Genomic DNA, 11781 nt, shown 5'->3' on the forward strand with positions numbered 1-11781 from the left:
ACTCATTTATTGGGTAAGAAATACCAAAACAAATATTGAGTTGGTATTACCGAAACATGATATACTTTCTCCTATTTAGCCATCAAGACTATAGTAGTGTATTTGCCATTCTGGGAGCACCACACTGGGACACTCGGATCTTGCTCTGAGAATAGATACACTAATTTTAAAGTAAAGTGGCCATGCAATTTATAGGAACAATGCAATAATTTCATGCCTTGAAGGTTTCTGATCTCCCTCATAAAGAAGTTAGAAAGGGAAAAAGGGCTGGGCCTTTATTGCGCAGCAAATGCCTTCAAAATTAGATATTTGAAGGCCCTCAATTATAACATAAAATATTGACCACAGAGGTTCTCATACGTGTATAGATACTTGCCAAGAGATCTCACCCATGAATGATCTAGCTAGCACCCCAATTGAAATGAACTTAATTTTTACTTTGCTTGGGATAGATAGTCTTGGAGTATCATAGTTGCACTTCTAAATTCTAATATAATTGTGTGTGTGTATATATATATATATATAATATATATATGAAGGAAGCTAAGAAATCCTGCCCTATCAAATAAAACTATAGCATGAAATGGAAGGAAACTTCCACAGTACAAAGGCTAAATAGCTAAAGAAACGGAATGTATAATTTAACATCAAAGCTGAGAGAGAGAGAGAGAGAGAGAGAGCATATTTTCAAGAATTAGAATCACTTGAATTTACTATGTTTTAATAGTTCTTTAATTCCATGAAATTATTTTAACAGAAAATTGAAATTAAGAGGATGTCAAAATATGACAGTGTATTAACCTTTTGGCTTAAATGACCTTTGAAAATTACTTCCACAATTGCTAGCTAAGACTTTCTATGTTACAATTTATACAATGCAACCCTATCAAGGTCATGGAATGTAACAAAAAACTTTATCCTTAATTAAGAAGATAAAGTGGCACAAAAATTGTTTAGAATCCTCCCAAGTGTTCAAGCATTTTAGGAAAATATTTTTATCTCTTTCCTGGTAACTTCTTTTATCCAATGCATCAAGGAAATAATTGACAAGCAAATTGATGTATAAGGTTGCCGGAAAAAGAGTGTTTCAAAACCGACAATAAATAAACCTTATCTATAAATGCCATAATTAAAAAAAAAAAAAATTGAAACAAATCTGATTGTACGTCGTTTGTTGGATTCATTTACAGGAAGCTGCTAAAATTTTTAGACACCCAGAGATTCACATATAATTAACATTATATTATTTTTAATCTCTAAATTGTTTGGCAAGAAAAATAGAAAGAAAATGGCTCTCTTCTAATCCATGTTTGATGTTCCGTGTTCTAAATTATAACATGCAAACTTATGACTTAATTTGTTAAAATCACCCAAATTGATTATACATATCTTCCATAAGCTAAATTACATCAGAAATGAAAGTAAAACATTTATGTTATTGTATACTTATAAAATATGAAATACTACTACCCCCACCCAAAAAAAAAAAATTTTTGAAATCATAAGCAAAGGAATGGAATTTCCTTGAGAAACTTAAAGGAAAGTTCTAGGAGGCACTTGCAAAGTTTGAAGTGTGCAGCAAGACAAATGCACACATTTATTTAACACATGAGATAGGCATGTAAAATTGTTCACAAAACAATTTTTATTTATTTATTTAGGTTTTTACTTTTTATGTAAACTGAAATACAATTATTACAAAGCGACATATTTTACTTTCTCCTTCGGCCCAGTAAGTATCTCTAATTGGTCCAGTTGCACCCCAAAAAAAAAAAAGGAAAAAAGAAAAAAAAAATAGTGGCTAACATTGAGCCAAGCCGAGCTGGTATATAGATTTAAACTACGTGTCAGCGTAGATTTGATTCGGTCGGAAAGAAGAGCTTTTTGTATTGGGTTAATAGATTTCGGCCTAGTCAAACACTCCAGCTTCGATTGGATGTGGACCGTTGGATGTGACACTTATTTCACCAATCATACCTCACTAATGCTTAAATACAAAAAAAAAAAAAAAAAAAAAAAAGTGTAATCACTGCCCCGACCCCCTTAAACTTATTATATGTGGTGTGAGATCGTCCACAAATACTATATCGTACTACTCAAACTCACAAATTTCAAACTCGTACGCATGATGGGTTACACGAAATATCTATCATCATCCCTATCGTCCATCTCCAAAATTTGTGGACCCTAGTGCGGTTTTTCCAGTTAACTCTCTCTTCTTCCCCCACCAACCAACCGTATATAATACCCACCTCTCTCTCTCTCAGTGACAGTGTACAGTATAAAATTCTCTCTCTCTCTCTCTCTCTCTATATTTTCGCCCTTTGTAGGGGCCGGATCAAATTTGAGAAAAAGCTTTCCTCTTCTGCCAACTATACACTTTCTGTACTTATAAAAAGGCCTCTTTATGAGATCATCTAAGTGCAATCTGAGCATCTAGCTAGCAGTGATCAATATCGATATTATTGATCCAACGCTACTAGCTATAGCTACTCTCTCTTTTCTCTTAAGTCCCTTTAATATTAAGCCTCTAAGCACAAAAATAATTTTATTGGTACAAAACCCCACCAACAAATAATGAAACTATCAATGAGACCCGTACGGCCATGCACATTTAAACAACCTTCAACCCCATCCCCAAAACCAACACATTACTCCTGTGCCTACACCCTCACTCAACCACCTAAGCTCAACAACAACGACAAGAAGCTGGTCCACCACAAAACTCAACCATTAAAGCACTGGGAACGCTTACTCGATCCCATTGATCACAACACTACCAATAATTCCAACACTTTTCCTTACCATTTCATGCCCACAAAAAGTGTCAAACTCGGCAAGAAATGGAAGGAGTACCAAGGTATTCGAAACTGGGACGGCTTGCTCGACCCGCTCGACGATAATTTACGCAGCGAAATCCTCAGGTACGGCCAGTTCGTCGAGGCTGCGTACAAGTCCTTCGATTTCGACCCTTCTTCGCCTTCCTACGCGACCTGCTTGTTCCCCAAAAGCTCATTGCTCGAAAAGTCAGGCTTAGCACAAACTGGTTACCGTCTGACCAAGAATCTACGTGCAACCTCGGGTATTCAGCTCCCACGTTGGATCGAAAAGGCACCCAGTTGGGCTGTCACAAAGTCGAGCTGGATTGGCTACGTTGCGGTGTGTCAAGACAAGGAAGAAATCGCTAGGCTCGGTCGAAGAGACGTGGTGATTGCGTTTCGAGGCACAGCCACTTGCTTGGAATGGCTCGAGAATCTCCGAGCCACATTGACCCAAGTGGGTCCCAACCACAACAACCACAGCAACAACAACAACGATGGACCCATGGTCGAGAGTGGGTTCCTCAGTCTTTACACTTCGGGGACCAAGTGCTCGACCAGCTTGCAAACCATGGTACGTGAAGAAATCTCGAGGCTTCTCCAATCGTACGGTGATGAGCCACTTAGCTTGACGATCACGGGACACAGCCTCGGTGCGGCCCTGGCTACGCTCGCGGCGTACGATATCAAAACCGCTTTCAAACGCGCACCGCTAGTTACTGTGATCTCGTTTGGTGGGCCACGTGTCGGCAATCGGAGCTTTCGACATGTCCTAGAAAAACAAGGGACCAAGATCCTACGCATCGTGAACTCCGATGACCTAATAACCAAAGTACCCGGTTTTGTCATCGACAAAAGTAATGAAAACGACAACGACGACCACGACGACGTGTCGTGCAACAGAGATGTACAACTGGCTGGGTTGATACCCAGCTGGATAGAAAAGCGAGTGGAGGACACGCAGTGGGTTTACGCAGAGGTTGGGAGAGAGCTAAGACTTAGTAGTAGGGACTCTCCGTACCTCAACGGCTTCAACGTCGCCACTTGTCACGAGCTCAAGACATACCTACACTTGGTGGACGGCTTTGTGAGCTCCACATGTCCCTTTAGAGCCTCTGCTAGAATGCTCATTGATAATTATCGTAGACAAAAGAGCCAAGGCTGGAAAACACAAACTCTAAAACCTTGATTAATAATTATAGAAAGTGTCAGTCGAATTATAAGGCTATTGACGATCGTAAGTTTTGTACATAGCGGAAAAGGGTGGCAAATGAGGGAAGGTTGGTTGGGCATTGTGATTCCTTTTTTTTTTGGGGATCGAAAGCTAGATTCTTCTTGTGGGTTGTGAGGTCCCATTTGGATGTTGAGTAAGTTGAGCACTACTCAGCTGAAGATCTTGTACTGTTCATTTTGTGACGAGTTAGGTATATTACATTGTACATGGAAATTGGAAAAGTGAAAAAGGCAAACGTTGTTTTCTTCTTTGGGGGCATCAAAATGATTCAAAATCTAATCATTCATCGGCTACCACGTGATACCCGGGGTCTTGTTGATGATTTGCCCTCTGGTGCCGACTTTATTTACTCGTATTAACATTTTTGAGCATAGCTCATATATAGTTGAAAGTTTGAAACTTAGAAAATGTACCGACCTGTTTCGTTTCGTTGAGGAGTGGGAAGCTAGCTGTGTAGAAATAGAGGACTTCACGCCGCTATTTTTCGACTTTGTTCGTATTCCTAGCGGCCAAAGTGATAGCACCGTCCATACCGAACACATAGGGTGTGTATTTCACTATTTTGTATAGTGGTAACTTTTTTCATGCATGGCTATATGTACTCACTGTTCGTATATATTTTAGTGCGTACGTTGCGTCCTTGACCAAGTTTTAGTGGCTAGCTGTAATTGTGGAATTGTCAAAAATGTTAGATGTCTGTGGGGTAAAACTCTGTGTCTTGCTGTTTGTATATATATTATATGTTAGGTTTATAGACTTATATCACATAAATTTCGGTAGCCCAAGCGACACCCACAAACTTGTTTTACTATTACTTAGAAATGGATATTATATTACAGGTTCTAACCTAGCAGGATTAACTGTTATGATTTACTGCTTAAGACAAAAGAAAGAAAGGAGTGCCGTAAGCTTGGGGACTTTGATTATTAACAGAATGTGGAGTAATTTCAAATGGTATCTAAATGTCCGATAACAATATAAGTATGCCTTAACATGTCATGGGTTGTGTGAATTCCAAAATTTTTTTTTTTGATGGAGTGTGAATTTCAATTAGTTCAACTGTTAATGTTTTTATTTTTATTTTTATTTTTATTGTTGAACAAGATATCTAGGTTCAAACCACACTTACACATTAAAAGCCAATTAGTAACTTAACTTATTGATAAAGAGCAACATCATGTCTCCAACTGTGTTAAGACTAAGGGTTAATTTTGCCAAATAACGGTGGGTTCCAGTTAGCCCAACTGGTAAAATCTCTAATGGTTGTATAAAAGATCTGGGGTTCAATCCCCGCTTACACCAAAAATTAATTGGTGTCTTGGTTTGATGATAAAGAGTTATCATCAGAAGCGGACGGCATAGGTTAAAATTCTCAATTTTTTTTTTTTTGCCAAATAACATAATTTTAGGAAAAATTTATGAAAAAATCATTTGGTCAAATTTATTTAGGGTCCGTTTGGATACCACTTATTTTACTGAAAACTGAAAACACTGTAGCAAAATAATTTTTAAATGTGTGAATAGTACCGTGAGACTCATTTTTAATGAAAGTTTGTATGAAAAAAGATGTTTGTGGGTCCTGTGAACAGTGCACGGGACCCATTGACATACAAATTTCAGTGCAAAATTTGCTAGTCAAAGAGGTAGTGGGTCCCGTGCACTGAAATGTGTATGTTAGTGGGTCCCGTGAACAGTGCACGGAACCCATTGACAAACAACACCCCACGTGAAAACACTGTTGTCAATTAAAAAAAAAAAAAGAAAGAAAAGAAAAGGAAAACGCAAACGCTACCCAAAAACGCAATCCAAACGCTACCTTATTTGTGTAGCACTTTTTTGAAGCTCTAGTTTGTCATATTTGAATTTACTAAACTAGAGTTCTAAACATTATGCAGCACTTTTTTGGAACTTGAGTTTGTCAAATTCGAGTTTACCAAACTTGAGTTCCAAGCATTATGTAGCATTATGGGCTCGTGTGGCAATCTGATAAAATATAATGCTTGAAACTTATCAAACTCAAGTTCCAAGCATTATGTAGCATTATGAGCTCACATGACAATTTGATCAAACATAATGCTTGAAGCTCAATTTTCACTTAGAACTCAAGCTTGACAAACTTGAATTCTAAAAAAAATGCTACTACATAACTAAATAAATTTAGCAGAATGTGTTTTTCCTAAACTTTTCTGAAAATTATGCTATTTGGCTAAAAAGGCCTAAGACTAGGTATTGATAACCATAGAATTTATGACCTATCGATCAGAGAATTCGTGGCTCAAGAACCACCAATGTTCGCTTTTTAAAAAATAGAAGGATACTACTCCAGTCAACCGCTACTCTTTTTCCCCTTTAAAAAAAAAATAAAATCAACCACTACTATTAAAACAACAACTACTACTCTTTTGGCCATTTCCTAGAATAAGGAAGTTGTAACAATTCGTATTAACTTGTAACAATTCGCTGTCCTTAACTTATGTTAACGTTGATCCTATGTATCTAATAAAATGCTTTAGTGTACATTATTTATAGCATCAGAGAATCTATAACATGTCAAAAATCCAAATTAACAAAAAAGAAAAAAGAAACCCTAATTGCCAAGTGAGTGTTTATGCTTTCCCCAAATTGGTTCTTAATTACGTCCTTCCCACCTTTCAAGTACAAAATCAAAGCTGGTAAAAAAAAAAAAAAATCTAAAAACCACTGTTTCTTATACTGATGTACGTTGAATAAAACCAATACATTTCTATCTACAACTTTTCGTAGCAGTTGATCATGTTTGGATTTATTGGGGTGGTTGTAATCGAAAGGGATATTGAGATTATTATTATTGTTCTTTGGTTGATTAGAGTAATCTCCTTGGGTTTGTTTGTGAGGACACGAATGGACATTGAGGGACCGCAATATGCATGGTTTTCGTAATTTGAACACTTTAATTAAAGTGGAGCGCTTATCATACGCATAATTTATTACAATTTTCAAGAGGTGGGCCTTAGGTGTTATTCGTTTTCTACATATAATTATGTGAGCAGTTTCTGCCCATACTTCCTTGAATGTTAACATTTGTTTAGAATATTTGTCCATTATTGAACTTATTTTTGGCTTTACTGTGAGGAATTTATGGTACTTTTTCAACAACTAACACAAATAAGTACCACAAATTCCTCACAGTAAAGTCAATGTTTTAGTTGTTGAAATAACCTTTGGTCCCCAACTCCAGTGATGATCTTGAAATACATCAAGCAAGGGAAGTTACAGAGTTTTCAATAGTTCAGGAGTAATCACAACTCAAAAATGCTTAAATTGCTTTGAAAATGATACTAACAAAAATTATATTTGCTCATTGTTTTGACTATAACTTTTGATCCACAAATAATTTTTGAGTGAAGTTTATTTTATTGGAAATTAGACATCCTAGGCTTCAATTTGAACATAATTTTTTGTGTAATTTGGATTTAAAATGAGTAAGTTATGTCTGTTTGAAATTGGACTAATAGTGCAATTGAATTTAGGGTTTACTTGACCATGTGCGTGCATGCTTCATTCCAGAACCTTAGAAATTCAGTTGTAAGGTCCAAAGCTTTATTCTTTGATGGAGCCCAGCCCCTAGACCCTTAGGAACATTCAAAACCTTTCAAAAAGGTCTAAAAACCCTAGTTTACTAATATATATACTCACCTTATGTCTTCATTCCAAAACCTAACTAGGGAGAGTTTATTTTTTGCCCCCATGTTCTAAAAACCATTGTTCATCTTTTCTAATCATTCACACATCACCTAAGCACGTTTTTTTTACAGATAAAAACCATCTCTTTAGTTAGTTCTAAGGCAAAAACTAGTTTTCCAAATCTTTTTCAAACTAATCTTGTTCTTGAATTGTGATTACCAAAAATATTGTTTTCTTTAGTTTCCTTTGTTTCATCAATCTAATCATTGTGTTGTAGGTACTGAGGAGTCAGTTAAATAACCAAAAACTCGTGATCTGAAGAAAGATGAATGTTCTTTTCCTAAACTCCTACTTTGTTTAATAGGATTAACATGGGTTTCTTGATTTATTTTCTTTAACTTGTTATTATGGGCACAAGGGAGTACGCCTCGGCCTTAGGGTAGACCGGGTAGAGGGTGAAAAATGGAGTCATCACCTAGATTAGGTTTAGGAACCATATTGGGCCTTTTGAGCCACCCAGTTACATACATAGGTCAGTATACCAGATTGGAAAGGTGTTAGGTATGACTTGGAAATGTGTTAAGCACCCAAGACCACCTAGCTTATGGGCTGACCTCTATTATGTGTTACTAGGCCATATTTTAATAAAGAAGTTATTAAAAGACTCCTAATCCTTAACCTAAACATATATCATGCATTTAAATAAAATAACACACACAACATGTTAAAGATCACATCACAATATAAAGGGAAACAAATCAAACATATATATTTAAAAAAAAAGAAAAAAAAGATAACAATTAAATCAAACTCATAAGGAAAGATTATAAAATAAACCAAACATGGCAAAAAGACTCAAACAAATATGGAAAATAATTAAACACAATTAATTAACCTAAGCAAAGTAAAAAAGAATCAAATAACATGCTAAAAATTATTAAAATAATAAAAGCACGATTTTGCTCTAATCTAGGTTCAAGGTGTGTATGCATACTCAACTATGTGTGTACGCATACTCAAATATGCGTATGCATGATTGAAACCATACGCACCCATATTCGATGATGCATACGCATCCTTTAGCACAGATTCGAAAAGTTACATTTTGCAAGATTTAATCAATTGAAGATATTAAAGCAGAAATCAAACAAGCATGTTAGAAACCCTAAAAACTAAAATAACATAGAACAAATAATACAAAACATCAACATAAACAAAGAATCAAGAAACAAAAAAATAAGTGTACTAAACTAACATAAAATAAATAAACATGTTAAACTTTACATGAAACTAAAATAACAGGATTAGGGCACTCTTAATAAACTCTTTAATTAAATATGATCTATTAACTCATAATGGAGTTCGGCCTACAAGCTGGGTAGTTTTGGTCTTGAGTGCCTAATACCTTTCCAAACTGTGCTCAAACTCCAAACCATAATCTGGTATGTAGACCTATATATGTAAATAAAGTGCCCAAAAGGCCTAATTTGGCTCCTAGACCTAAACCATGTGGCGACTCCCAAATCTTCGTCTCCGGTTCATTCAGTTGAGGTGTACTTCCCATTTGAGGCATGAACCATGCTTGAGTTAGTGCGAGATGGTGCACTCAAAGTAGGAACTTTAAAAATAATCCATTCAAATATATACCAACAATCCTAACTTGAGGATTAAGGCCTCAAAGTAATAGAGAGTCTATCCTTTCTATCGATATTGTATTTTGTCAACTCTACAAATTACAGGTCAAATCTCTAAATTGAGCCATGAATGTCACAAAATTACCTCTTTTTTTTTTTTCTTTTTTTTTTTTCACAAGGGTTGAATTAATTTGTCCTAATCGAATAGTGGATTAACCAACTTCATGAATAGAGAGAGCCAAAATTCCAAAATTACTCTCCTTGATCAAACTTTGACCAAGTTTGACTGATGGTCAAACAAAATAAAAAATTTACTCAAATACCAAATTGCATCTTATCACACCCAAAGACATCTCCCAAAACACTTAGATAACATTGATCAAGTTTGATTGGCTTTGACCACACGTGACCGAAATTTAACCAATAGTTAATCCAAAAACTAAACCATTTGGTCAAAACAAATTCGAGTTCTTATGAAAAACAATAAAATTTCCTTTAAAAAAAGAAAGATATTGCATAATTATTGACAATTGGGCAAACACTAAATCTATTTTTTAGAGTACTCAAAAAGCTTAATCACTTCGGGATCAAATAATGTCGGATTTGTGCAAAAATGAGGCATTTTTGGAAAGGTCTTGTGACAAGTTTTGATTTGGTAGTATTTGAGCACAAAAGATCCACTCATGAAAATACAAAAAAACGAAAATTTGGACAAAAGCTTAAGTTTAGTACCACATTCCTGTGCCTATAGCAACCAAATCTAAAATGAGAAGCCACAAAATTGGCATCATAACCTTTCCAACAACACTCCATTTGGGTTAAATGAAATTCAGAAAGGCTGAGAAATAAGTTTGTAAAAGTGGAAAGAGTTGTCTGAAACCTATAAGATTCTACTCAAAATCAACTTGAGGGGCCCACTTTCCTCACAAATTTGCAATAAACCTCGCATGAGTGATCCAAAGATCTGATACTTTAAGAAATGAAGCATGTTTCTCTATGCATTGGACCAAACGGCTTTGCTAGAAAACTTTTGCACAAAGATAATACAAATAAACTTTGGAAATCTCCCATTTCAACAGAGTAAATAACTCTCCAATCATAACACAAAAGTGGCACAAAACAGGTACCTTTAGGAAGTATGTTGTGCAAGCTCTCCAACGATACCACAAATGTACAAAACATTTAAAATTTAAAAAGAATTTCAACAAAGTGCGCAAAGTTGGTACCTCAAACTAATAGAATGAGACAAAAATTCGAGTTGGGAAAAGCCAAAAGAGGATCTAGTTAATTGTCTCAACCATACAATGAGCTTGGACCCTATGGATTATGGTATGGATGAGTTAATTTATTATTTGCTATCTATTTTAATAGCACCTCTCTCACTGGATAATATCAATAAAAAATTTCCTAAAAATGCTCAAATGCTCTTTCAATCACTCCAAAAAAAATCCCCGAAAAATAATCCTTCATTAATTTCAATCTTCTCATTAGGAAAATACTAAAAATTTTCTTTTATTTATTTGTTTCCAATGCTTTAGTTGTTTAGATAAATACCTTTCTTATGTAATTACTATGTTAGCATGCTTGGATTATTATTTATAAGTGTTAACATGCTAATTAGCTAGGCTAGGATTACTTTAAGCTTGTGTTAACATGTTAATTTCCATGATTAATTGAATATGTCCATGCATGTCTAAATATGAATATCAATTGGGAAATTTTTTAATAACTTATACCCATTTTGTTCTTAGAATAAAGCTTGTCATGGGTATAGTAATGCATGATCTATTCATTCTTGTTCAAGTAGTTAATTTCCCTTTTATGTTGGTGAAGAATATGGACATACATCATTGAAATTTGATGAACTCATGAACATGCTTAATGAAATTAATGGGTATGATTGAATGGTGAGATTGGTTATGTATGATTGTGAATGCTTATTTTAGCTAGCTTTGGGCCATAATTGCTTGAACTTAAGTTTATTCTCCTTATGAATTTGTTTAATGTATGGGTATGGGTTTACATGCTAACTTCCTAGTTAGTACTGTAAATTCCTACTACCACATTTCCATAAGGCTTCGTATAAAAGTACTTCCAACAACTATTTTCAATTTGTTTTCCAAAAATAATCTTATTGTTTTCAAGATAGTCCATGCATTCAATCTTGTTTTCTAAAAAAGTGATTCAAAATAAACCATATCTTCAAAACTGGTTTTTCCAAAAGTGCGTTCAAAGTGAGTTTCTTTCAAAAACCCATGAACCCATTATTTTCATTAAAAATAGTGATTTGCTTAAAATTCATGGAATTTTCCATTATTAGGGAACCAAACTCTATGGAATTTTCGAAGTCCTTGGAATTTTCATCCTAGAAAAGGATTTTCTAAAAAGACCATGGGATTTTCACTCTTGAATTGGTTTTCCAAAAAACCCA

At 35.0% G+C, this 11781-nt stretch overlaps 1 protein-coding gene across 1 annotated transcript; it reads left to right on the plus strand.

Moving 5' to 3' along the window:
• Nucleotides 1-2569: 2569 nt before the first annotated feature.
• Nucleotides 2570-4008, plus strand: LOC115985015 (phospholipase A(1) DAD1, chloroplastic-like). Its single transcript, XM_031107991.1, has one exon. It carries the CDS (start codon nucleotides 2578-2580, stop codon nucleotides 4006-4008), a length of 1431 nt encoding a protein of 476 aa, XP_030963851.1. The 5' UTR covers nucleotides 2570-2577.
• The last annotated feature ends 7773 nt before the right edge of the window (nucleotides 4009-11781 follow it).

The sequence above is a fragment of the Quercus lobata genome, chromosome 4, assembly GCF_001633185.2.
Source record: "Quercus lobata isolate SW786 chromosome 4, ValleyOak3.0 Primary Assembly, whole genome shotgun sequence".
In the NCBI taxonomy this organism is placed as follows: domain Eukaryota; kingdom Viridiplantae; phylum Streptophyta; class Magnoliopsida; order Fagales; family Fagaceae; genus Quercus; species Quercus lobata.

What these genes read in the sequence shown, in the direction of transcription:
- LOC115985015 (XM_031107991.1), top strand. Translation starts at nt 2,578, where the DNA reads ATGAAACTATCAATGAGACCCGTACGGCCATGCACATTTAAACAACCT.